The sequence below is a fragment of the Phyllostomus hastatus genome, unplaced genomic scaffold, assembly GCF_019186645.2.
Source record: "Phyllostomus hastatus isolate PE091 unplaced genomic scaffold, TTU_PhHast_1.1 phas_scaffold_385, whole genome shotgun sequence".
Taxonomy (NCBI): Eukaryota; Metazoa; Chordata; class Mammalia; order Chiroptera; family Phyllostomidae; genus Phyllostomus; species Phyllostomus hastatus.
Genome location: NW_025334026.1, coordinates 14145612 through 14173575, shown reverse-complemented (window position 1 = coordinate 14173575; position 27964 = coordinate 14145612). Strand labels below are relative to the sequence as shown.

Here is a 27964-nt window from a genome sequence, read left to right as displayed (position 1 = left end):
CCTTCCTAGGTTCTAGTGACAGACCTAGGTCACTCAAGAATTTCCCCTAATTCATCACTCTTGGCCCCTGGAAAACCACCCACTGTCAGGCAGCCAAGAATGGTCCGAGAGTGCTAATACAGCACCCTGTCACAGGAGTCAACTGTTCCACCCCTGGACCCTCAGTGGGCGAGCTATCCTGGGCTGAGCAGGCTAAGCAGGCCACAGCATCGACAGTATCTGATTCCCGGCCGCCAAGATCTCATGGCCATCCAGCAAATGTCTGAGCACCTTACCATGAGGTAGGTCTTGCCCCAGACACTGGGAATACAGCAGTGAACAAGACAAAACTTTCACTCTCTAGCAGGCAACAAATGATAAATGAGAAAACCAGTTGTGAAGGCCACCAAGAACATACCTGTGGCCGAACAAGTTGGGTTTACTGTCTCTCTCTAGGAAGACTGCACTAACTTCAGCAGGTGAGTGGTAAAGAGGACTGACAGGAGTTAGACTTAGGTTAAGTGATTTGGGTGAGGGTTCAAGTAAGTGCGTTGCTATTCTGGATTAGATGCTCTCAGGAAGCAGATACAATTCTATGGTTGGATGTCTTAAATATCTAAAGTTAGAAGAATGAATTGAGGCCAATGCTGCAAAGAAGCAGCAGTTACTCATATTAGCCAGAGTGGTGAAAATGTTCGGTCTTTTTCTTAGCTCCAAAGATATTCTTGTTTTCTTCTGAGTTCAAACACGATTACAGAGCATTCTTGTTTATGTCTTGCTCCATCACTGTCACAGAATGGCCTAGCGTGATGTCGGTGTTCTGGAAAACTGTTGACGTCCAACAGGAGAGCACCAAGGCCTAGCTGTGAGGGCCTGGTCGGCTCCTGGATGTGAGGAGCAGCTTTTCTCTTTCTCCTACAGAAGTCTCCTTCACTCCATATAGGTATGTTGGCAGGGTGCCAGATGCAAAGTAATTCGAGGTGGGCAAAAGACACAGGCCTCAGTCTTTAGGGAGCTGTTTGCGCTATCTTATATAAACAGATTGTCAGAAACGGATAGGGGAAGTGGACCAAACCCAAGGATCAGGATAAAGGTCCAGGGCGGGAGGGGAGGCAGAGAGACATTAGCAGGACAGCCAACAGAGCCCTGACAGCAGGCGACTGGAGAGGTCGATTAAGAAGGCAGGACCTCCTCTCGCCCAGGACTGTGGGCGTTCCGCTGCCGGGATTTGCCAAGAAACAGGAAATGAAATCAAGCAGCGAAGATCAAAACAACCTACTCGGACTCCCACTCATGAATATTCAGCAGCCTATTTCTAGCGTGCGACTTTGTCCCAGTCCCGCCCAGCTGGGAGACTGCGCCTGCGTAGCTGGCTCTCGGCTCTGTCGTCATATGTGAGCGCCGTTGCCGCCACCGTCCGCTAGGGAAGCAGGAGCGCAGTCATGGCGAGTTCTGCAGCCTCCGCAGTGCGACCGCCGAGGCCCAAGAAAGAGCCGCAGGCGCTCATTATCCCCAAGAATGCGGCGGAGGAGCAGAAGCTCAAGCTGGAGCGGCTCATGAAAAACCCGGTGAGACGAGGCGCGGGCTCGTCGGCCCCTCCGAGTCCCAGCCCCTTCCATTCAGGCGCTTCTGGGGATCCCCTGGCCTACCTCCCCCGCCTCCAAACTCAGGAATTCAGTGTCCGGGCCCCAGAGTCAGTCCCCCGGAGTAGGCTGCTCCGGAGACAGTGAGCTCCCTTCTGCCCAGCCACGATTGCGGGGTGGGAGGGGGGCGCTGTGGAGCGGCTTTCCTTGTTCCAAGACCTTTTCCAGTTTAACCTTTTGTGAACAGAGGCGGCAGAAACTTTAGACTGGAAAGATAGAGCCCTTGAATTAGTAAAGGGTTATTTTTTTCTAAACAGCACCTTGTTAGAGGTATTGGGGGAAGTCACTCCCCCCGCCCAGGCTTCAGTTCCCTCAGGCATAAAAACAAGTGGATGAGGTCTCATCTTTGACCAGAAAGGACTGACTTTTCTCGTGTAATAGGGTTTAAGTTGGAGGCTTGCAGCCGTGCGTGGTGACTAAACGTTTCTGAGTTCTTCTCTGGAAAGTTAAGTATAGCTTGGCAAGGCTGTGGCCTGTGATAGACCCCAAAGTATACAGGATGAAGTAAAGGTAAGACCGAGGGAAGGAAATGAAACAAGCTTTGAGTCCAAGGAGCAAAGCAGTCTTACTCCATTGTCTATTAAAATTCTTTGGTTGTAAGAGATGTGACTTTGTCCGCAGGTTTATACTTAAAAATACTCTCCTGTTTAAATGTTTCAGGACAAAACAGTTCCGATTCCAGAAAAAATGAGTGAATGGGCACCTCGGCCTCCCCCAGAATTTGTCCGAGATGTAATGGGTAATGTCTTTTGGGGAGTATGTGTTTATGTAAATATACTTTTTGAAGTGTAGATATAAAAACCCTGCAGTTAGTGTATGTTAATTAGATCTCTAACAGGGAAAAATGTAGTTTGCTTTCACAATGAAGGAGTTTGGCACTAGAGAATTTTCTTATGCATTGTTTTAGCAATGTCTTGTATTGGTTATTTCTAAATGAAAGTAGTTTTATTTTGTTGGGTTGTAAATTAGAAAAATAGCCCTGGCTGGTGTGGCTCAGTGGATTGAGCGCCGGCTTGGGAACCCAAGGGTCGCAGGTTTGATTCTCAGGACACGAGCCTGGGTTGCAGGCCAGGTACCCAGTAGGGAGCATGTGAGAGGCAACCACACATTGATGTTTCTCTCCTTGTCTTTCTGTCCCTTTCTCAAAAAAGAAAGAAATAAAATCTTTTTTAAAAGGACAGAAAAAGAAAGAATTGTTAAAGTTTGAACCACCTATAATTTCATTATTCTACTTGTAACATTCTGATATAGCCTTCCAAACATTTTTATAGCCAAAACCACTGCTGCTTAGGAAAAAATGTTTTTAGAAAAATATGATTGTTTTTACAAATACTAATAGTAACCAAATTTTGTCAATACGTCATGGACATCTTCAGCGTAGCAGAAATTTAACATGTCAAATGTCAGATCATCTGGCGAGGAAGGAAGGGGCATAGCCCTCAACTAGGTTTTCAGTCACTGAATTGCATTCTGTTTGTCCTCTTACTAGTGCATTAGCGTGGAATTTTTAATGACTTCACATTCACCATTCGTGCAACAAGTATTTAATAAGCTAGATTCTGTGGTACAGTGGAGAAAAGGACAGGCTGCTCTTTACATTATTTGAGTTTCTTTGGTCACTTTTATTTTTATTTTTTGCTACTTATTGATTTTTAGAGAGGAGTAGGGAGGGAGAAACATCAATTTGTTTTCCACTTGTTTGTGCACTCATTGGTTAATTTCTTGTGTGTGTCCTGACCAGGGATCTGACCTGCAACCTTGGCCAGGTAGATCCTCTAACCAGCTGATCTACCTGGGCAGGGCCCTCTTTGGCGACTTTATTATTATTATTATTATTTTAATTGAGAAACATTGCTTTGTTGTTGTACCTACCCATGCCTTCACCAGCTGTCTCTTGTATGTGCCCTGACCAGGGATTGAACCTGCCACTTTTTGGTGTACCAGACGACGCTCCAACCAAGCCACCCCATCCAGGGATCTCTGGTCACTTTTAATGACACGTAGCCTGTGTTGATAACTGGAGCTCACTAAGAACTCTGAACTCTCCTGGCTGTAGGTTCAAGCGCTGGGGCTGGAAGCGGAGAGTTCCACGTGTACAGGCATCTACGCCGGCGAGAGTATCAGCGACAGGACTACATGGATGCCATGGCCGAGAAGGTCAGTGAGCAAGGAGGCTGGCTGAACCCTTGGGTTCGGACAATGTGTACTTATAACTTTTAGGAAAAAAGCTTTTGAAACAGAGTAGATACATCTGGTTTGTGTACGAGCTACCTTTTTAAGTCAGCACCAGCAACAGACATCAAATAGAGTGCAGGTTACTCCTAGGTCAGACTCAGCACAAGATAACGACACTAGGAAATGAATAAGGGGGGGCGAGAGCCCCCTTTCCCATCCAGGTCTTTTGGCATGAGATGGAATAGAAAGCAGGATCGCCCACACACCACTGTTCTCTCTCTCTTGGCTGCATACCTGTAATTCCACTCAGCAGTGTTTTTGTGAACAGTAGTGTACTTACAGGTGTCTGCTGCTTTTAGTTTTCCAGCTTGGAGGCTGGCATTTCTTCATGATGAGTGTCAAATTAAAAATTGAGAGTTGCTTTTGAGATTGTACTATAAGAACGATTAAGCTTTTTATTACTTGATTGGAAGGGCCAGAAGTCTTTCTCCTGTTCATAAAAATACTGTTTTGGACAGATTGCTTTGTTTTATTTTCTAACTAAATTTTGGAGTTATTTTACCCACACTAAAAATCTTGTTGGATTTTTTACTAGAATTGAGTTGAATCTGTAATTTAATTTGAATGAGAATGGATGTTATAGTGTTTAGTTGTCCCTTCAAGAAACTTTCTCTTCATTTGTTTAAATCTTCTATCTCTCAGTGATGATTTATGGAGACTTTATGTATCTCACCTCATTTGTTCAAAGATATTTTGACTGCAGTAGCTAGCTGATCCTTTATTTTATTATTTGATATTAGTGAGATGCAGAAAAAAATACTTTTTTAAAAGATTTTATTTATTTATCTTTAGAGGGGGGAAGGGCGGGAGAAATAGAGGAAGAAAAACATCAGTGTGTGGTTGCCTCTTGCACACCCACTACCAGGGACCTGGCCCCCAACCCAGGCATATACCCTGCTAGACTGGGAATCGAACTGGTGACCCTTTAGTTCATAGGCCCACACTCAGTCCACTGAGCTACACCAGCGGGGGCAAAATACTGACTTTTATATAGTGCTCCTATATTTACCCACCTTACTGTTAATAAAAATCAAATATTATTTGGCTGTTTTTTTGAGATTTTTCCAATCTGATTTCTCCTCTTAACACTATGCATGAGAGATTGTCCCTTGTTCTTAATCTTACAATATGAGCTGGAAAAGTCTTCCTCAGTCTTACCATAATGGCTATTATTTCATGGAATACATTTGTACATTTAGAGAGGTTCATATTTTTTTTTAAAGATTTTTATTTATTTTCAGAGAGAGGAGAAGGGAGGTAGAAAGGGAGAGAAACATCGATCTGTAAGAAAAACATGGTTGGGTTGCCTCTCGCCCGCTCCCAAATGGGGACTCAGCCCACAACCCGGGCATGTGCCCTGACTGGGAATCAAACTGGTGACTTTCAGTTCACAGGGCAGTGCTCAACCCACTGAGCCACACCAGCCAGGGCAGATACTTTAAAATTATATTTATTTATCTGCTTTTTATAAAAGAGGAAACTACCCAATAGCATTTGATTTTCTAATAATTTAGTTAAAAAAATTAGAATCTTTGCAGAATTTATTTCTATACGAAGGAATAAAATACATTTTAAAGTTAAACAACATTCATAAAAATAGAATACTACTTAGCAATAAAAAGGGACAAACTATTGATACATGCAACAACATGGATAATTCTTAAAAACATGATGCTGAGTGAAAGAAGTCTTGCACAAAAGAGACCATACCATATGATTCCATCTACATAGAAACTAATTTATGGGGGGAAGACTCAGAACAGTAGTCCTCTCTGGGAGCTGGAAGAGGGGTTAACTGGGAAGAGGTATAAGGGAACTTCTGGGGTGATCAAGTTGTACACTCAAGATTTGGGCATTTCGTTGTGTGGAGTATTACTTTACATAGGAAAAGACAAATATTATACTTTAGTTAATGATCCATATACTTAAAACCTTAGAAATGAAATGCCCTGATGACTACAACTTACTTTGAAATGTACCAAAAACAGTAAGATGGATTAATGAATGGCTAGAGGCATAGATAGGTAGATACATTGTGATAAAGCATGTAGCCAAACGTCAATGGTGTAGAATCTTGGTGGTGAGTATATGCACTGTATAATTCTTTCAGCTTTTCTGTGTTTGAAATTTTTCAGTGTAAAACACTAGGGAAAATATTGAACCAAAGGAACAAACAAGATACAGAAGAAAATGTGTAAAAATGTATTGGCATGGCAAAAAAAATGAATTGAAAAATGTCTTTATGATTTGGACATTATTGTGGTGTTTTTCAGCTGGTGTGTGCTGCCTGCAGCCTTTCTCAGCCCCCACATGTTGGTGGTTCTTCTCTAGCTACTGCTGCCCCTGGTTGTAACATTCTTAATTTTAGGGGGAAGTTTCAGCTGGCTTGTCACACAGCTGTACCAGGTCACTGTGATGGGTTTGCCCCGGTCAGGAATGAACAAGTCTGTATATAGAAAGTATCAGAAGCACTTTTTATTTTTAAACTATTTTAGAGGGGAGGAAAGAAATAGATCAGGCTGTTGTCTCAAGTACCATCAGTCTGAAGTTTTTATATATTGATTAAAGACCCAGAGAAAATAAAATGTTTTACAAACCTTGAAACCATGCAAAAGCAAAGGTTTCTATTTCACATAGTGAAAGGCTCTGATGTTAGAAGAAGGGAAGAGAGGCGAGAGGATGCCCCATCACTCACAGGGGCCTCCGGCAGAGCACCTCCCACTTTGGTCCTGGCCTCCACCAGGGGCCGGCAGCCTGCCCTGCCAGGGCTCTGTTTAGTTCACTTGCTGAAGGTGGATGCTTTAGCTGCACAGAGTAAGGCATCTACAGCTTGGCTTCTAAACAAACTGGTCCTTTTAACTTTAAGCCCTTTGCTTTCTAGTTGTTCTCTAGTTAAAGCTGATTTTCTTCTTGAAGAAAGACCCTTTTTTATTTTATAATTTTTTTAAAGATTTATTTACTTCTTTTTAGAGAGGGAAGGGAAGGAGAAAGAGAGAGAGAGAAACATCAATGTGCGGTTGCTGGGGGCTGTGGCCTGCAACCCAGGCATGTGCCCTGACTGGGAATCGAACCTGTGATGCTTTGGTTCGCAGCCCGCGCTCAGTCCACTGAGCTACGCCAGCCAGGGCTTATTTTATAATTTTTTATCACTCTAAGTAGACCCACAGAGGCTTGGCAGTGCAGACCAACAGAGGTGATGTCACCTCTTCCTCCTTCACTGGCTTCTTTTTGTCCCATTGACCTTTATGGCTATGACTAGAAGAAATAGAGATGACACTTTATGTCAGTAGATGTCTGTAATTTACTAGGGCTTTCCTATAGGTTATCTGTTGCGTTTCATTCTTTTTAAAGATTTTTATTTATTTTTAGAGAGAGGGGAAGGAAGGGAGAAGAGAGAAACAGCAGTGTGTGGTTGCCTCTCGCAGCACCCCCTCCCTCCAACCTGTCCTGCAATCCAGGCATGTATGTGCCCTGACTGGGAGTTGAACTGGCAACCCTTTGGTTTGCAGGCCTGCACTCAGTCCACTGAGCCACACTAGCTGGGGCTATCTGTTGCATTTCATTATTCTTCCTAAAGGCTTTGGGGGAGAAGCATTATTTCACCCATGTTTCTAAGCTGCAGATTAGGAAACTGCAGCTTAGAAACAGGCAACTTCTGGGAAGAATTTCCAGAAGGGATGGAGTACATACTTGTGCATGTGTGTGTTTACTAGCAGGTGGTGGCAGTATGTGTCATGCTGCTGAAGAGCAGGTCATACGATAGCCAGAGCTGGTTAGGATGCGAAAATTCCATGGTTGCAGCCAGAGAGGCCAGTTCATCTAATGAGTTCCTGTCACTGTAAAGAAAAAACACACTTGCATGTCTCCTCTATTCTCAGTACTCTACTGTACTTCTGACACTTCTGATCACCAAGTATGTGGGAGTTCCCGAACCACACGATTCTGTGACACCAGCCAAGAGTTGTACAATTTATCTTAATTCTGCTGCGGTCTGCCTGGAGGTGGCGGTAGATCCCTCAGATTAAGGGCTCGGTCCCACAAGACAGCCCCCCATCCCCCTTCAGGAGCCAGTCAGAAGTCCAGGTTGTCATCTGTGCTTCTGACCAATTGTAAATGTGATGTTTCCCTGACCTGCTCCTCGAGTTCAGTTAATTTGCTTAGAGGGGCTCACAGAACTCGGGAAAACACCTTACTGCCCAGATTAAAGGTGTATTATAGAGGAATGTTATTCAGGAACAGCCGGGTGAAAGGAGGAGGGAGGAGCTTCCGCACCATCTCAGCGTTTCCACGTATTCGCCAACCTGGAAGCTATCCAAACTCCATCCTTCTGGATTTTTTGGAGACTTCATTATGTAGACTCCACGGATTAAATCATTGACCTTTAGTGTTTGATTCAGCCTTGGCCCTCTTCCTGAAGGGTTTTCCTGAAAGTCACTCATTAACGTAAACTTGCATTTGAAAGGGGCTTATTATGAATAACAAAAGACACCCTTTCACATTTATCTCGAGCTCTTGTAGGAACTGGCAACAAAGCTAATACTAAAATAGAAGTTGTCCCTGTGGCTCTTATGTGGGAAATTTATAAGAGTTTTAAGATCTACTTGTCAGTAACAGCAGGTGAAGATCATGTAAGCCATAATATCGCACTAAGGCCCTGGCTAAATGGCGGGTAGTGCTGCCTCTTCCCTCAAGAAATAGTGCTTTCTCTCCCACAGTTTTGTAACAGTGGGGAATTGAAACCCACCCCACCGTTATTTTGACGTTTCTGTAAATGCTGACTCTGACTAATATGTAGCTTGTAGACAACAGCATGCTTTTATAGGAATCCTAGGAACTAACCTCAAAAGATGCAGACTCTGACCTTCAGGCATCCCAGTTCCAGGAGATTTGCTGACCTTCAGCCGTGGAGCCAGGATGACTAAGCCAGCATGATGCACACCGGCCCCTCTCTTGCCTTATTGGAATGGACTGTGCTCCTGTGCTCGTCTGCGTGTAGAGAACTTTTCAACCCCCTTCCTTGATCTCTTTGTTCTCTGTTCCCTTCTCCTTATAAAAACCTTTGTCTCCACTGAGAAGTGCAGATGGGCTTTAAGACAAGAGTCCCCATTTCCCAGAGGCTGTCATTTGAATAAACCACTTTTTTTTTTTTTTTTGCATCAAGACCTGCCTGTCGAATATTGGCCTTCTGGCCTTCGTAGCAGCAGGCAGCTGGACCTGCGTTTGGTTTCATTTTCTCTTAAATTTGCTTGTGCATGGGTAGTATTGTTACCAAACTGCTCCCGGGCTGGGGGCTGGCGCTGCCCCTGCGTAGTTCAGTACCTTTTGGGACCTTTTGCAAATCAGGCGACCTCCAAGATCTTGACTAATGCAGGAGCAGTTTCAAGACACAAGTCCAGGTGAAAGTGACAGTAAGTTTATTAAAGCTTAGGACAGCCTGGCTGGTGTGGCTCAGTGGATTGAGTGTCACCAGTTCAGGTCCCAGTAAAGGCACATGCCTTGGGTGTGGGCCAGGTCCCCAGTAGGGGGTGCGCGAGTGCAACCACACATCAATGTTTCTCTCTTCCCCCCGCCCCCTTGCCCTCTGTGTAAAAATAAATACATAAAATCTTTTTTTTTTAAAAGTTTGGGACAGTAAGGGAAAGTAAGGGCCCCTGATGACAGGATGGGGGTAAGCCTGGGACAAGTATTAGAATTCTGGTGTGTCCTTAAGTCTGCTGATGCATTAAAATGAGCGTACAGTGGGGTCTGGATCATTTTCTGGTTAATTTTACCTTATGTTGGATTAGCCTGGCTCTAGTTGGTTTTTGTTATCTGGCTCCTGGCCGGTGATTCAAACCCCCTGCTCTTAGGCATCGTCAGTTAGGGAGGATTGGGTCAGGTGACTTATTAGCTGGCTGTTAATTGCTCAGACATTCCCACCACGCATTCAACTATTTGTCTCAGTTTTCTCATTCCACTTGCCAGGGAATCTCCTAGTTTCTTGATAATCTGCCTTAGTATCTTAATGAATTGGAAGAGTTACTTCACCATCAGAGAGACTTGTATTGATTTCCCACCCCCACCTGTGGGGCAACCACTTAAAGTGGCTCTGGAGACCTGGACATACACCTGTGGACTCCCACTGGTGTGACTGACTTCTGTAGCTCCCATACTCCGCTCATGGTGTGTTTAAGTGCTATGGGGTTTTTTGCAGCAAAAATTGGATGTCGAGTTTCAGAAGAGACTGGAAAGGAATAAAATTGCTGCAGAGGAGCAGACTGCAAAGCGTCGAAAAAAGCGGTAAGGGCTCTGTGGCCTCCCATAACTAATGAGACTTAAGGGCAGGGGATGGGAAAGCCAGGTGGTTGGCGGTGAATAGTCCTTATGGTCAGAAGTTCACCCGTATGACCTGTAAAGGTCTTGGGTGTTACAGCCCACCATGGAGCAGTCCAGAAGAGGAATGGCTTTCCCCCAGTACCTGGGGAGAAATCAAGTCACTGATGGTGCTCCTCCCCAGCTTGTTGCAAAGTCTCCAACGTTTGGAGGTTAGCACTTCTGTGATCGCATGAATTTCTGTCTTCACCTCTGTGTTTTAACATCAGGTTTAACTGAGTGCTGTGAATGAACTTCTCATTTAGCTTCTCCCTAGGGTCTCTGACCTCCCTGTGTGACTGCGTGCGTGTACAGGGTGCATGTGTATGTGTTAATAAACGCTCTCTTGTTGATGTAGGAAACCCATGTCCTATTCCAGACCTGTAGGGAATTTTTATAAGAATGTATTTGAGCCAAACTGATGACAGTTGCTGGGAAGCAAGATCTTAAGTGCTCCCCAGAATGACAGTTTGCCGCTTCTTTTATGCATTTGAAATTAAGGAGGGAAGGAAGGTTAAATGAAGATGGAAGAAAGCAAAGTGGAGACTGGATTGGTTGCAGGATATTTGCCAGGTTATGTGCTCTTTTGAGCAGGAATTACTTCTAAAAAGAGGCATTCCAAAGTTATGTTCACTTAGATACACTGAAACAATGGACAGGACTTGCTTAAGGCAAAGATAAACCTTTTACTAAAGAAGTTATGTGCCTGGGGCCTGACTACCCACCTGACCTGCCTGATTAGGAAATTATGATCAAATCACCCTATGGTGTTAGCTGCAGTGGAACCCCTTTTTATCCGCTCCCACAACTCTGAGAGAGCTGAACAGGATTTTTTTAAACAGTCTCTACATATCTTGGAAGGAGGAAGCATCCGCCAGTATTTCTAGATTGCTTTAAGCACCTCAGGACTCCTGAGGATTTATCTTGATGCATGAAGAAAACCACTTGATCGTGTTGATGTTAGAGTAGCAGAATCAAAAGAAAGTATTTCTTTCATTTTATTGTTGGTGTTTGTGTGATTATAAAGTGTTTAAAGGTCCTATAAGTAGATGTTCCTAAAATACACAATAAGCTGGCTAAGGAATTAACATATTTACATTACAATTGTAGCCAGAAGTTAAAAGAGAAGAAATTACTGGCAAAAAAGATGAAACTTGAACAGAAGAAACAAAAAGAAGGTGAGTGGTACCCACTTTTCTTGGTCGTGACCTTTGTTGGTGTTGCTCACAGAGGCTGACCTGTCAAGAATGAGATCTAGAATTTGAAACTGAGTGGCTGGCCGGTGAAGAAATGAGGCCTTATTTCTGTTAGGGCTCATTTAATTGCAAGTGTCAGAAAGCCAAACTGGGTTAGGCACAAAAGAAAGATACCAGCTCACGGCAAGTCCAGGACAGAGCTTTCTTCGGGCGGGACTAGTCAAAGAGCTTCGCCTAGGTCTCCTCTGTCTCCTGGCACCCTGTCCTCAGGGTGTCCTCCCTCTGGTGGTGAGGTCCCCGGAAGCTGTAAGCATGCCTCATTCTGGTCCAGCAGGAAAAAGTAAGGGGATGTCCCTAACAGAAGTGTTTTTGTGTCCCTTTGCCTCTGATTGAGTCACGTGGCAAGTCAGTTAAGAATGCTTTTGGCTAGAAGAAACAGAAGTCCCAACTAGCAGTGGGTAAAAAGGAGTTCATTTTTCGTACATGACAGGAAACCTGGTCGTAGGTGGCACGTTGAGGCTCTGATCTTGCTGATACTCAATTTAGCAGGCCAGGGGCCTGGCTGCGTTTGAAGCATAGGTTCTGCCCAGCCTTCGTGGGCTGTGGTTCCAGCATCCGCTCGGTCTTCGGTCTTTGTCGTGCTCTCCAGGTGCGTCCTGCCAGGGCTGCCCAGTACCCAGTCAGGGTTGAGTTCTTTTTGAGTTCGGTCCTCAAAGTGCTGGGTGTGGTGATTAGGGCCAGGCTCATGCACACACTGTCTGCATGAGCCCAAGGGTTCATCCACAGCTCCGTGGGGTCTCGTCTAATCTCCCCCATCCCTGATCTGCCCGGTAGGTCTGGTCTCTCAGGCGGAAAACTGGGGCCTTAGTTACTCTACCACACACTCTACCACCACAGTGGCGCCAGGGCCAAGCAGTGGGGTGACAGAGAGGGAAAGGCCACAGGCGCTTGCCCAGCCATCTTAGGACCACAGCTCCTTTGGTAAAGGTTCCCCTCCAGAGTTTGCCTGCAAGCTCGTACTGCTGTGGCAGTCGCTGCTGTCACTGTGACCCCAGTGGGATTGCCTGGGAGGCCAGGGTGTGGGAGTGCAGAAAAGAGAGTCAATGCAAGAATTTCTTACTGTTGAACCGGAACTGGGGAGTTTCTCTTGGATCTCTGTCTGTGCCCAGTCCCCACTTCTGAGTGCTGGGTCACCCTGAGTGCAGGCTGGGGGACAGTAGGGGGAAAAGTAAAGAACTGCAAACCGTTTCTGGGCACTTTATATTCTTACCTCTTTCTCCAGTCTGCTTGCTTTTCAGAACCCATGCTTCCTGTCCAGGTTCTGTGGTTGTGTTCAGTGGAGAGACGGAGTTGGATGTGCTTCCTGTGTCTTACCTGGGACCCTGTTGTGGTTTTCTGAATCCAAACTCAGGACTTTACATTGACCTCTTTTGCATTTTAACTTGATGTTATTGGCTCTTTTGATTCAGGTCCCTGAAATCCTTTTGGATTCTGAAATTCGTCATGTTACTCTTTCTGATGTTATGGGTGGGTTTGATACACATGCCTCCAAAATGTTGAGCCAGAGTGGGCCAGGGCCAGAGCCCCCCAGCATCTACCAGAAAGTTCCATGTAGGCTGGCCCAGACCTTTTTATGAAACTCGTTTGGTGGAGTTAGTCTCCCGCTAAGAGTCAGCTAGACTCTTACTCCCTCTGACCCGCAGAGGTGCCCTGAGAAACAAAGAGGTGATTGGAGGGTGTGGAATGAGGACAGTGGATAGGAGTTCTACGCTCAGCTCGCACTCTGGCTCATCCTGGCCTCTTCTGTTTGAGCAGCTTTTTATGTTTTGTTTTTCAGCTTGTAAAATGATAAGCTCTTTTTAGGTCTAAAATCCTGCAATTTAGTAACTTTGCCATATGCCTTGCTGTAACGAAGATAAGCTGCACTGCAGAGGGGGTCTTCCCTCACCAGTGTGTCTAAGGCCCTTTCAGAACAAGATACTTGGGTATTTTGCTCTGAGTTTGTGCTTAACCCGTGCTGGATCTTTGGAATTGCATATTAACTTTTTAGTAGTTGGTCCTAGAATTGAAAGAGACAGGTGGCAACATCACAAAACTGGGTTTCTTAAATTCTCGTCTCCCAACTTTTTTAGACATTAATTTGCCTGATGATGTAAAGAATATTTGAGATTATGTAACAGGTTTTAGTACTTTGCAGTAGATTTTACCCAGAGCCTTCAGCTCGTTTAAAACGGCCACGTGCCCTCTCACTGCGTCCCCCCGGTCTGAGTTCCATCACATCGTGGAGTCACGCTGTGGTGGCAGAGCGCTGCTTCCACACTGAGGGCTGTGACCCTTGACTCACTGGGGCATGAAATGGTTTCAGAGGTTGCAGCTACAGTTGTTCTCAAACATGAAACAGGTGAGAAGGTGTCAGAGTGCTTACACTCGGATTCAGTATTTTGTGAACATTTCTTTCCATTTGGGCTACGGGGTTCAGTCAAACAGACCTGACCGTCATTGGTGTAGCGCATGGTCCCTGCCTGCTCTTACACTTAATTGTGAAGTTGGCACCTGCACGTATTTTTAAACGATTAGTGATCATGCGTGGTTGCACATGCTTCATACCCAATGAGCGGCGCAGAGAGTGCTGTAGGGATAACCGTCATGGAGACAACGGTCTGTGTGCTTTTTACCTCGCCGTCTTAGTTTCCTTCCTTAGTTTTCATTTTGTGAAACAATACAGATTTTCTAGCTGTTGGAAATGAATAGAAACTCAATGTTGTGGTACTCTGTTGAGCCACAAGGTGGCTTCGGTGGGCTGCTGGCTTCTTGGACTTGGAGGTAAACCACTCAAGCTTTTTTGGAAGCGGTAAGGGGCAGGCAGCTGGCTAGGAGTTCCGTTCTGTTGTAGGAGCGGAAGTGTCCCCACTTCTTGTTGGTGCTGGTCCAGTAATCTAGTGAAGACTCCATGCAGCACGGGACTTGTTTCTGGAGGACACCATGGGATCGCATTCAGCCAATGTGGATTATTATGAAGCCTTGAACTTCCAAGACGATGTATTCTAACACCAGTGTTACTTATCCTAGCATAGGCCTGCCTACCAAAAAAACCCAGGGTGACCTTAAGGTGATTTATTAGTAGGTGCCTTGAGAGCAGCTTCTCAGCTTCTCAGCCTCAGCACTGTGGAATTGACATTTTGGGCCAGGTTGTTCTTTGCTGCGAGGGGCAATGTCCTGTGTCACTGTAGTATATTTAATAACATCCTGGCCTCTGTCCACTAGATGGCAGTAGGACCCATCCTCCCCTCTGTCATTGACAGGCAAAAATAGCTTTAGACATTGCCAAATGCTCCCTGGGTGGGGGAAGGATACAAAATTACCTCCAGTGGAAACTCAGTTGGTATCTGGAGTTCAGAAAGCACTCAGTAATATGTTTTGGATAGAACTGTTTGCTTCAAGTGACAAAATTCGGGTCCATGTTGGAAAACTATTCATATCCTTTGTATCTTTTGAAAATAAAGGTAATGATCATTTGATAATTTTTGAATATGCCAAAAATAAAATATAAAAATTATCCATAATTCTTACTAAAAATACTTTAATATTTTAATGACATTTTTTAAATCTCAATTTTCAAATATATGTTATATAAACCTGTTTGTACACTACATTTATGGTTGTCCTAATTTTATAATTAAAACTGTATCAAAAATATTTTCCAGCCCTGGCTGTTGTGGCTCAGTGGACTCAGTGCCAGCCTGTGAACCAAAGGGTCGCTGGTTCAATTCCCACTTAGGGCACATGCCTGGGTATGGGCCAGGTCCCCAGTTGAGGGTGTGTGAGTGGCAACCACTCATTGATGTTTCTCTCCCTCTCTTCCTTCCTCCCTTCCCCTTTGTCTAAGAATAAATACAAATTGAAATAAAGAAATAGCAGTTAATAGAGTAATAGAAAAGCTCAAATATTCTAACATCACATTTTTATTTTCTTTTAATCTCGTCATATGCATACATCATTTGTATATAGTTATAACTTGTATGAACAGTTTTCCAATTTTATTTAACAGTATAAGCATAATCCAGTCCTATATAATTTTCCGAGTGACTGATAATGTCCAGCAGTTGACATGGCAAGGTATACATAATTTTTCCTTTTTGTTAGACATTAGATTGGTTCCATTTTTCTCTCCTTTAGAAGATACTTGAGTGAGTATTATCTACCTGTCTCCCTTCCCCCCTTTCTGGGCGTTTTCCTTAGGACAGATTCCCAGCAGTAGGGATGATGAGGTCAGAGGAGAGCAAGGGTTCATGGCTCTTGAAACACAGCACGTTCCCTGTCAGAGAAGCAGCACCGGTTTTTACTGCCGTCGGCAGCGTGCAGCTGTGCGCACTTTCCCACATCCTTGAAGGCACTGGCTTTTAACAGCCATTTCTCCATAGGGGTGAGCATGTGACTTCAGAGGAAGTTACAGTCCCAGTGAGAATTTAGTAAAAACCATACAAAAATACAGATTGACTTGCTCTGGCCGGGTAGCTCAGCTGTTAGAGCATTGTCCTGATAAGCCAAGGTTGTGGGTTCAATTCTCCAGTTAGGGCACATGCAAGAATCAACCAGTGAGTGTATCAGTAGGCTGAGCAACAAATCTACCTCTCTTTCTCTCCCCCTCCCCTCCCCCTCCTTTGTCTTCTCTCTTTCTAAAATCAATAAGTGAAAAAAAAAAAACTTTAGCTTTGGCTGGTGTGGCTCAGTGGTTTGAGTGCCAGCCTGCGAACCTAAACGTCACTGGTTTGATTCCCCATCAGGGCACGTGCCTGGGTTGTAGGCCACGTCCCCAGTTGGGCCATGCAAAAGGCAACCTATCGATGTGTTTTTCTCCCTCTCTCCCTCCCTTCTCTAAGAATAAATAAAGTATTTTTTTAAATATTATATATATGTACACACACACACATATATACGTATGTACATGTATATATCTCCAGATCTGCAGGACCACAGTAGCTTCCACTCTCTTCCCACCTTGCCACCCACCTGTGTACAGCCTCCAAAGCTCTTTTTAAAACATAGGTTGGATTGTCGTTTGCTCTTTTGCTTATGTAATAACAGTAGCTAATATTTGTTGAACATGCATTACGTGTGTCCCCCAGCTCCACATGTTTCGCAGGTATTAGGTAACACACACTTCACAGCAGCCCCGTGATAGTGGTGGTACCCCACAGTGATGATGCCCGCAGAGCTAGAGGAGCAAGTGACGGGGTGGGGTTTGATCCCAGGTAATGTGTCCCCACTGGCTATGGGCTTACCCACAGGTGATTCTGCTTAAAACCTAGTCATCAGCCCTTGCATTTCTGACACTCCCAGTCCGGCCCCTTCTGGTCTCTCTGCTCCACCAGTTTGGGCTAGTCACTGCCTGCCACACGTCCCCTGCTCTTGCCAAGCTCACAGATGTGCTCTCCCGCTTTGCCCTTCCGCTTTGCCGTGCGTGTCCAGGCCTCTGTGCTCTTTCTGTGCTACCTAACTCTCCACCCTCTTGGAGACATCTGCTCGCCCTGCACCTTCCGCTTGGAATGATTTCTCTCTTTGTAAAGCCTTTCCTGACCTCCCTCTCACCCCAACCAATGTGACCCAGCCTTCCCCTCTGCCTTGTTTTGGTCAGAATCTGCTAAGTCATGTAACATGCTTATCTTTTCAGCTGTAATCTCAGTTCCATGAGGGTAGAAGAGTGTCTTCTTTCAGTAAAAAGTTTTTTGTTTTAGAATGGTTTTAGATTTATAGAAACCTGACAAAGATAGTATAGTACAAAGATTTCCCATACACCCAGTTTCCCCTAGTGTTAATATCTTAACATGGTTCATTCGTCACAGTAATGAACCAACATTGATACATGTATTAGCTAAAGTCCATACTTCATTCACATTTCCTTAGTTTTCACCAAATGCCTTTTTCTTGTTCCAGAATTCTGTCCAGGGTATCACGTTACATTTAGTCATCATGTTTCCTTAGGCCCCTGTTAGCCGTGATAGCTCTTAGATTTTGCTTATTTTTGATGACCTTGGGAGTTTTGAGGGTCAGGTGCTCTGCAGAGTGTCCCTCAGTTGAGATTTTTCAGATGTTTTTCTCATGGTCAGACTGGAGGTACGTCTCTGTGGGTGGAAGACCACAGAGATAAAGCACAATTGTCATCACATCAGGGCTGTGCACTTCAACGTGACTTCCCACCATGGTGGTGGCCTTGATCACCCCGCTGAGCCAGTGCTCATCGGGGTTTTCTACTGAAATCCGTCTACACAGATTTGTTTCTTCTCCCATTTGTTTGTTTATATCAGTATGGACTCGCGGGTGATTATACTTTAGATTTAACCTAGTACTACTTTATTTTGTTGCTCAAATTGTTCCAGCCGGGCCATTGGGAGCACTTTCATTTGGCCCCCATGTTCCTTTTGCATAGGCCTGTCATTGTCGGGTTTTGGGGGGGAGGGAATTGGTGCTTGTTTTGTAGTAGTTTTTTAGCATTTCCTTACTCTGGCACTGTAAGACATCCCAGGCTTAACCTTGTATGTTGCCTGCCCCAATCTGAAAACAGCCATTTCTCCAAGAAGTCTTGGTTCCCTTTGTTGGAGACTGGTGTTAGAAACCAAGATCTGGGGACTGAGAACTCTTTACTACTAGGGTGCTGTCATTTTGAGGCCCTCTTAACTGATAGAGGAAGGAAGTAGATACTGCTCCACGTAACCATCAGTGAGCTGAACATGGGTTCGTGCTGTCGCCTCCAGCTCTCCTCTGCCACATGGACTCACTCCAGCCTGTTGAGCTTGTTTGCCTGGAACCTTCCACTCTGACAGTCAGTAACCTAGCTCCCACCATCCACCATCCATTCATTTGATTGTTCATCGCCGGCGTACATGGGTAGTGGTTTCCAAATTGGTAACCTGTTACCTGTGAGGAACAACTTGATCAACTACAGTTCAGTGCCACGTACTCTTCCTTTTGCCTCAGTCTTACAGACTCCAGCGTCTCTAAAATTATTTAGGTCAGCAACCCCTTCACAGAGGACGTAATACAGTTGGATTCATGTGTCACATTTTGCATTCCATCCTGGGATCCTTGACATCCTAAAATTTGCATACATTAAGGTTTATTCTTTGTGCTGTGAAGTTCTGTGAATTTTGACAAATGTATAGTATGTATCCATCATTACAGTATTAATGTACAATAGTTTCATTGCCTTGAAAAAGATACTATATTTTGCCCTGGCTGTTGTGGCTCAGTGGATTGAGCACCAGACAGTGAACAAAAGGGTTGCTGGTTCGATTCCTAGTCAGGGCACATGCCTGGGTTGCAGGGGGCATGGGAGGCATGGGAGGCAACTGATCACTGTTTCTCTCACACATCATATTTTTCTCCCTCCTTTCCCCTCTCTCTAAAAACAAATAAAATCTTTTTTAAAAAAAGATACTATATATTGCCATGTATAATGCACTCCCACGTATAATGTATACCCACATTTTTGGCCCAAATTTTCAGGAAAAAATAATTTTAATATTTTAATTCAGTTTTTATTTATTTATATTTAGCAACAAAACTAATTATCATATTCCAGAGTATTATTTTGCATATGGATGTCATTATCATTATCTATCATGTAGGTAGCATATGCTTCTAGAGTTACACTTTCCATGCATAACCATAAATAAAAGGATTAAAAACATTTATATAGGTATGGAATTAGTGCTACCCATGTATAATGTGCATCCTTATTTTTCACTTAAAAATTTGGGCAAAAAATTAGGCATTATACACGGCAAATGCGGTACCCCATGCTTCACTATCCAGCCTTCTCCCTGCTCCCAATTCCCAGCAACCACTGATCTGTGTACCCGCCCTAGAATTTTGCCTTATCCACAGTGTCATTGGGTTGGAATCGTGCAGGATGAGCCCTTTTCAGGCTGGCTTCTTTCACTTAGCACAGTGCATTTAAGATCCATTCATGTCTGTGTGTCTCTATAGCTCATTTCTTTTTATTGTTGAGTAGTATTTCTTTTTTTTTTTAGATTATTTATTTTTAGAGAGGGAAGGAAGGACAAAAGAGAGAGAGAAACATCAATGTGTGGTTGCTGGGGGCCATGGCCTGCAACCCAGGAACGTGCCCTGGCTGGGAATCGAACCTGCGATGCTTTGGTTCACAGCCCACACTCAATCCACTGAGCTACGCCAGCCAGGGCTTATAGTGTGCATTTTTTATTGTGATAAAATGCATACATATATATATATATTTAAAATTTACCATCTTAACTATTTTAACTGTTGGGTTCATTGCTGTTGAATACGTTCAAGTCATGCCACCCACCATCGCCAGCATCAGGTCCCTATAACGCTCTCCATCTTGTAAAACAGAAATTACACCTGTCCATCGGTAACTCCCGTTCTCCTCCCCCAGCCCCTGGCAGCCCCACTTTATTTTCTGTCTCTCTGATTTCGACTGTCCCAGATACCTCTTATCAGAGGAATTATAGGAAATTCATCTTTCTGTGACTGGCCTGCTTCACTTAGCCTAATGTCCGTAAGGTTCATCTGTGTTGTAGCACATGTCAGAATTTCCCCGCCCCCTTCTTTTTTATCCTCGCCCAAAGACATTATTGATTTCAGAGAGGGAGGAAGTGGCGGGGAGGGGTGGTGGAGAGAAATACCAATGAGAGAGAGAAACAGCAATCAGTTGCCTCTCCTACATGCCCCAACTGGGGACCGAAACTACAGCCTTGGCATATGCCCTGACCGGGCAGTCAAACCCGTGACCTTTCTGTTCACAGCAGGACGCTCCAGCGCCCGAGGCACACCGGCCAGGGTGCCTTCCTGTTTAAGGCTGGACAGTACTCCAGTGTATGGCTGGACCGCGTTTTGCTTGTCCCCCCGGTGTGATCGCCTCACTGCTCCACCTCGTTTTTCTTTTGCCTGAGTTCCCTTATGTATTTGTGCTGACAGGGTGGTTAGAGGCCTAGAGAGTCAAATACCCCAGGTCTGAATCCTGGATCCTTGTTTTACTGGTTATGAGACCCTCACAATCAGTAATAATAAACAATAAATCCCTGCACTTTATCCCTCACCTGTAAAATGGGTGTGTGGTGGTGGTGCTTAGAGTTAGACAGACAGTAACGACTTAGCACGGTGCCTGGCATCTATTAGGTGTAACAACAAACATTAGTTATTAAAACATGATCATCATTTGTACTTTTATTTTTTGTGGTTTTTTAGTATATTTTATTGATTGTGCTATTAGAGTTGCCCCATGTTTTCTCCCCTTTGTTCCCCTCTGCCCTGCATTTCTCCTCCCACCCCCCTTTGCCCCCCCAGCATTCCTCTTATCCCTTAGTTCATGTCCATGGGTCGTATATAAAAGTTCTTTGGCTTCTCCATTTCCTATACTGTTCTTAATCTCCCCGTCTGTTTTCTACCTACCATTTATGCTTCTTGTTCCCTGTACCTTTTCCCCTCTTCTCCCCCCTTCCCTTCCCCACTGATTACCCTCCTTGTGATCTCAATTTCTGTGACTCTGTTCCTATTCTAGTTGTTTGCTTAGTTCATTTTGTTTTTGTTTAGGTTCAGTTATTGATAGTTGTGAGTTTGTTGTCATTTTACTGTTCATAGTTTTGATCATCTTTTTTTTTTTCTTAAAGAAGTCCCTTTAATCATATAATAAAAGCTTCGTGATGATGAACTCCTTTAATTTGACCTTCTCTGGGAAGCACTATATTTGCCCTTTCCTTTTAAATGATAGCTTTGCTGGATAGAGTAATCTTACATGTGGGCCCTTGCCTTTCATGACTTTGAATACTTCTTTCCAGCCCCTTCTTGCCTACGAAATTTCTTTTGAGAAATCAGTTGATAGTTGTATGGGCACTCCTTTGTAGTAACCGTCTCCTTTTCTCTTGCTGCTTTAAGATTCTCTCCTTATCTCTTATCTCGGCTAATGTAATTATGATGTGCCTCGGTTTGGTCCTCCTTGGGTCCAACTTCTTTGGGACTCTCTGGGCTTCCCATACTTCATGGAAGTCTGTTTTCCTTTGCCAGATTGGGGGAGTTCTCCTTCATTATTTTTTCAAACAAGTTTTCCATTTCTTACTCTTCCTGTTCTCCTTCTGGCACCCCTACAATTCGAACGTTGGAACATTTAAAGTTGTCCTGCAGGTTTCTAAGCCTCTCCTCATTTTTAAAAAAATTCTTGTTTCTTCATTCTGTTCTGTGTGAATGTTTATGTCTTCCTTCTGTTCCACGCCATTGATTTGAGTCCTGGTTTCCTTCATTTCCTGTTGGTTCCCTATATATTTTGCTTCATTTCACTTAGCATAGCCTTCACCTTTTTCTCTATTTTGTAACCATACTCAACCATTTCTGTTACCAGTGTTTTGAACTGTGCATCTGATGGGTTGGCCGTCTCTTCATCACTTGGTTCTATTTTTGGAGCTTTGATTTGTTCTTTCATTTGGGCCATATTTCTTTGTCTCTTGAGTAGCTGTTACATTATGAGGGGCAGAGCCTTAGGTATTCGCCAGAGCGGGGCAACCTACGTTGTGGCACTGTCTGTGGGAGAGGGGTCCGAGAGGGAACAGTGCCACTTGCTGGGTTCTTGGCAGGCTTTCAGTCACTTCCCCCACTACTCACAATCACATTGGACCTTCTGGTGCTGATTCCCAGGTCGGTGGGTTTGTGTACATTCTAGGACCCTATGGGTCTCTGTAACAAACTCTTATGTGAGGCTGGGAGTTTCTCCCACTTCTGCAACCCCCAGAGGTTTTGAGGCTTTATTTCCCTGTGCTGGAACCCCGGGTTACGGCATCTATCTCGCTCCCCAGGTGCTCCTCCTAGTTTATCCGCACACAAATGTGGGACTGCCAGTGCCACCAGCTGTCACCTTTCCATGCCTCTCTCCATCCTAGCTGCCCATCTCCACCCCTCTTACTGGTCTGGATGAACGTTTCTTCTTTCTTTAACTCCTTGGTTGTTGGACTTCCATACAGTTCGATTTTCTGGCAGTTCTGGTTCCTTTTTGTTTTTAAATGTTGATGGTGTCCTTCTTTTGGTTGTGTGAGGAAGCAGAGTGTATCAACCCTTGCCTCCATCTTGGCCAGAAGTCATCATTTGTACTTTTAAAACTTCTCATTCTTTTTGGCATGAAGTTGAGGAGGAGGAATATCCTAAATTAATTGAATTAAAATTTAGAGACAATTTCATTGCCGTGAGTGTTTTTTAGTGTCTCATCCTAGGTGTGAAGGTGATGTTTAGAACATACTGTGCCTGAGCACCGCAAGGCCTGCTGCCTTGAGCCCTTCGGCCTGGTGACGCCAGCGGGAGGAACTCTCTGGGTGCCTGTGGGCGCCGGGGCCCCTGCACGTCCACAGGGAGGAGACCCGTCAGTGGGCCTGCAGGTGGCCACGTGGGCTGGGCTGGGAGCTGGAGGGCTGGTGCTGCCTCTGAGGGCTCTGGCTGCGCCTTGTTCCAGCTCTCGCCCGCTGCCCTGCTCCCAAGAAGAGGGAGGAGGAGGGACCGGGAACAAGTTGTCTTTATGCTCTGCTTTTGGGTAGCTCAGTGGCACTGTGGGTATTGACAGTCATGCCAGGGAAGACACTGGAATTTAGAGCTACACGTGGAGTGTCAAGAGAGGGTTTCTGGGTCTGTGGGAAGAGCTGGGAAGCTGGCATATTGGTGTGGGCAGAGCCCTCTGCCGCACGGGTTTAGAAAATCCTCTTGCCGGCTGTGGTGTGAGAGCTTGAGACATCAGCAGCAGTACTGTCACCATTGAGTGTTAAATCTTAAAGATCTGGTTGGGGGCGTTGCCCTGCCATGTGAAAGCAGTGAGGCTCAATTTGCGGGGCATCAGGCTCTTCATATGCTGCTGGACCTTCTTAATAAGGATGAGATCCACCCGCCAGCAGTGGTAGATAAGTTCTGTGACTGGCTCTTTGATCTTAGAGAAAAGAAGGTAGGGGGAGAGGGGAACGTTGATTTTTGTTGTTCCATTTATTTGTGCCTTCATTGGTTGATTCTTGCATGTGCCCTGACCGGGGATCAAACCCGCATCCTTGGTGTGTCAGGATGATGCTCTAACCAACCGAGCTCCCCGGCCAGGGCCGTGACTGACGCTTTGCCCTGGGCAGTGGCACTGAGGACTGGTGGATGTGAGGACCTCCTTGCGCTCCTCACCATCTGTTCCTGATGTTGTCACAGTGCCTCTCCTTTTCTGAAGTGCCCTTGATTGTCTGAGTAAGTTTGGCCGTCACTTGTCTGAATGTTTTGTGATTGCAGGACCCAGTCAGCCCCAAGAGCAGCCGTCCAGTAGCTCTGAGGAGGCATCCGGGACAGAGGAGGAGGAAGAGGAGGAGCCCAGCTTCATCATGCGGCGATGACTGCAGGTCACAGTGGCTACCTGCAGCCAGGGCCTCAGAAAACCCTCCACACGAACCAAGGAGAATGGAGGCTGTTTGAACTCGGTTTCTACCCCAAGCCTCGCTGGACACAACCAAGTGGGGAGCCATCCCGACTGCCCGCGGCCCCGCCAGTAGGCAGGGCTCGGAGCCTGGGGGACAGAAAAGACTGTCTCCTGGACACTCAAGGGCAGTGCCAAGGAGAGCTCACTGATGTTTCCGCTAAAAGCGGGGAAATGTTTAACCTTCTTCTTCTCCTGGTGCTTGTTCCCACGTACTTAGACATTGATGAGTTTTGGGCTGATTTCTATGAAAGGAATGTTTATTTAGTAAAGAGCAGGAGAACTTTGGGTTTTGTTTGGACCTGTGAAATGTCGAAGCTGTGGGGAAGGCTGTGAAAGAGGTGATGGGCCTTTTCCCAGACTCACCGAGGGTGCTGGCCATGGTTCTGCCACTGACTCACACTGCGGAGCACCTGACCCTCATTTCCTCTGGCCCAGGGTGCAGACTGCACCCCAGAACACATGCTCCCGCCCGGGCGAGCTCCCTGTACACACTGTTTTGGGAAGCCCTGGGCACATGCAGAGGGAGGTAGATGTAGGACGTGACCAGAGGGCTGGGCCAGAAGAACGGGGGCTGGGTGTGTGAAAAGAGCTTTCAGGGAAGAATTGGAGACCAGAAAAAGCAGCAGATGGCGCATCCAGGCTGGGCCGAGCCGGAGGAGAGGGCATGGGAACCCCAGCCAAGCCGGGAGCCGGACCGTTGGCTGGGAGCTGCGGTTCTGTCCCGAGGTCGAAGGGGCTCTAAACAGAAAGTTGGAGGCCGCCTTGCAGGCAGCAGGGGGGCAGAGATGGCTTCTGATTAGGGCCTCTGGTCCCTATTTGGATTAGTTTTCCCCATCTCCAAGTTTCTAAGACTATTCTGTGGCTTTTATGGAATTGGATACAGTTATGGAAATTAGGGTTTTGTGTGACCGTTCCACCCTTCTTTCACTTTTGTGGTGCTGATTTCCCTGGCACTGCTGCCCTAAGCCAGGTGGCATCTGCGTGACTTCTGTCCTTTCAGCAGTGAAGTTACGAGTTTGGTTTTGTTTTTTAAACAGTTCCTTTAAATTGCGATACATCAAAGTCCAGTTAATATTTATTAAGTGATTCACAGGAATTTCTGTTTCCCAGGAAGCTGGAAGGGAAAGCTAACTCTGGTAATCGGGCACACACCCTGGCTGCACATCCGGAAACCCCTTTGTCTTCGGTCAGGGACTGGCTGGTCGGTTTGCATTTTGTCTTTTGTTCCCTGCCTGTGACTCGCTGGTCTCCCTGTCTCCCTGCAGAGTGTGTGTGTGTCACAGCTCTTGCTCTGAGTCCAGCCTGGATCTCTCGGCTATTGTCTCTCCCTGGAGACTGGGGAGCGTGCCAGAGGTCGGAGCCGGAAGTGGGGAACTCGGGGCGAGTCACTTCCTGCCTCTGCCTGGTGCACCTGGCCAGGAGCTTTAGCGAGACACGTGCTGGGCAGGTGGGCAGAAGACCAAACAAATAGGGGTGTGTATATTTTATGCCTTTACTAGGTACCAGAAGATGGTGTTTAGGTAGGAAACACCCTGTAGCAGTTTCTGACAGTTTTGAAGGGGTCATCTGTACCTTAGATTGAGTGACTCAGTCTTCCTTCTTTAAAGTGTTACTTGGGAAAGGGAACAATTAGATGTCCTCAGTGAGAAGGCAGTGGGTGATACTGAGAGGACAGTCCCCCCTAAAGAACGCCACAATTGGGGGGAATCATGAAATAATGCCCTTATTGACTAGCTTGTGGGGGGGAGAAGTTAGACGACAAGGGTGTGCACAGCTTGGTTGTCTCAGCAGACCTGTGTGAAGAGGGTTCTGACGCACTGGACACTGGACCGTCCTTCGGTCAGTGCATCACCAGACATTTGCTGAGCATAAACACTCGGTGGCAGCCCTGCGCCTAGTTATTTGTATCAGAAGACTGTTTGCCCTTTAATTGGAGATCCAGTATAGATTTACCAAACAAGATTTATAAACAGAGTTCTGGAAACTTGCCCAGGTCAGCCAGCAAATAAGTGGTAGAGCTGGCCTTTGAACCCACTCAGTGTGACTCCAGAATCCATCACCCTCGTCCCTACAACCTAGCACTGCGAGCTCTGCTCTGGGGGAGGAGCCTTGCAGCCTCACCTGGTGGGGCGGGGCTCCCAGGGCTGCGCAGGGCTGTAGGCTGCAGGCCCCACCTCTAATATGACGCGCGTGCGTGCGTGCGTGCGTACACAATAATCATAAAATGTAGTTTTACGTATATAACTGATTATCATTTTCCACAAATGCCATGTTTGTGACTTCACTAAAATTTATTTGTAATCCCAAAATTAATATTCGGGCTTTTGCTGTTATTTTCAGACATGCACAGAGTAGTAAAAATTTGAGTTGCCAGCTGAGGTTAAACAAGGCTTTGCCTTCTTGTTCTGTCTCAAACTTACCTATTTAATGGCAAGTTTTTTCCATTTTTTGCTAATTGTTGGTGGTTGCTGTTTCAAATGGCCCCCAATTTCACCATGTAAGTACACAGGAAATGAGTCTCCCCAGACACCTAATCTGCCAGCACCCTGACCTTGGACTTCCAAGCTTCAGAACTATGAAAAGTAAATTTCTGTCACTTAAAATAAATATGTAAAATAAAATGGCCCCCAAATGTTGTGCTGAAGTTCCAGCTAGTGTTATGAAGATTTATTTATTTTTAGAGAGAGGCGAAGGGAGGGAGAATGGGAGAGAAACATCGATCAGTTGCCTCTTGTGTGCACCGCTGTGAGGGACTGAACGTGCAACCCAGGCATGTGCCCTGACCAGGAATCGAACCAGCGACCTTTCACTTTGCGGGACGATGCAAACAACTGAGCATCTGTCGGGTGGTGGGGGGGGTGTTTAAATCCTCACCTGAGGATATGTTTATTGATGTTAAAGAGTGGAGAGAGAGAAAACAACATTGATTGCCTCCCGTACAGCCCCCAACTGGGACTGAACCCACAGTCTGTGTCCCCTGGCCAGAAGTCAGACCCACAGCCTTTGGTGCACAGGCTGATGCCACAACTCACTAAGCCACCCGGCCAGGGCCAGCCGTCTTGTGTTTAAGTCCAAGAAGGCTGTGATGAGCCTTAGATGACCTTCAGGCATGAGTTACAGCACCGTTGGCTGTGAGCTCAAGGTTAATGATATATATTTATTACTGACAAAGGTGTCTTTAAACATAAACACAAAGTAAGGCTATGTGTTGATCAGCCGATGTGACTAGAGGCTCATGGGAACCCAGCCCTCTGTTTCCTGATCAGCAGTGGTTTGGTGCTTGCTGCTTCAGTGTCCGCAGCGACTTCATGTAACATAACTCCCGTGAATAGTGACAGCCGGGTGTGTGTGTGTGTGTGTGTGTGTGTGTGTGTGTGTGTGTGTGTGTGTGTGTGTGTGTGTGTGTGTGTGTGTGTGTGTGTGTGTGTGTGTGTGTGTGTGTGTGTGTGTGTGTGTGTGTGTGTGTGTGTGTGTGTGTGTGTAGAGTAAATGAGCAATCCTGGAATGACAGGCACGTTTCCCGAAGCAAGGAGTGGCACCGTGTGTCTGTGTTCCCAGTGCTAGCAGTACTGTGTCTCACCTGCAGAACGGCCGTCGGACGGCCCACCCTGTGTTTGAATGTAGGGTCACAGGTGTCACGGAGAGCTCCTCACCTCTTCCTAGATCTTCCCTAGTATAGTAACTGTCCGACTTTCTGAAAGGCATTTTTTACGGGTCCTCTCTCCTTAGACCCCCACTGCCATCCACCAGCACCTGCACTAGAGCTGGGCCTGCCGGCGCGACGTCTCTCCCTTTGGCAACCCTCTGCAGGCGCCTGTGGTGGAAAAACAAAGCAGAAGCCTGTCTTCATGTCCTCCTACCACCACCATTTCTCGCCTTCCTTCTCAGCAACGCACCCTAGGAGTTCTCTGCTCACTTCCACCTCTTCTCCCTCATCTCCCTCAAGTTTTCCTCCCCATCACTCCACTGAAACCCTCATCTTGCCCACTCCGGCCTTCAGTGTCTGTCTGTGCAGTGTTCCAAACTCCTCTCCGCATTCTTGACAGGACTGTCTGTCCCTTGCTTCTCTACCCATACTCCACGTGCTGGGGTGACCCAGA

General features: G+C 45.8%; 1 protein-coding gene across 1 annotated transcript; it reads left to right on the top strand.

The window, feature by feature from the left end:
- Positions 1-1379: 1379 nt before the first annotated feature.
- PRKRIP1 (PRKR interacting protein 1) lies at positions 1380-26480 on the top strand. The gene is made up of 6 exons (XM_045819618.1): positions 1380-1547; positions 2283-2361; positions 3679-3779; positions 10051-10136; positions 11319-11386; positions 23681-26480. Exons 1-6 carry the CDS (start codon positions 1422-1424, stop codon positions 23779-23781), a joined length of 561 nt encoding a protein of 186 aa, XP_045675574.1. The 5' UTR covers positions 1380-1421; the 3' UTR covers positions 23782-26480.
- The last annotated feature ends 1484 nt before the right edge of the window (positions 26481-27964 follow it).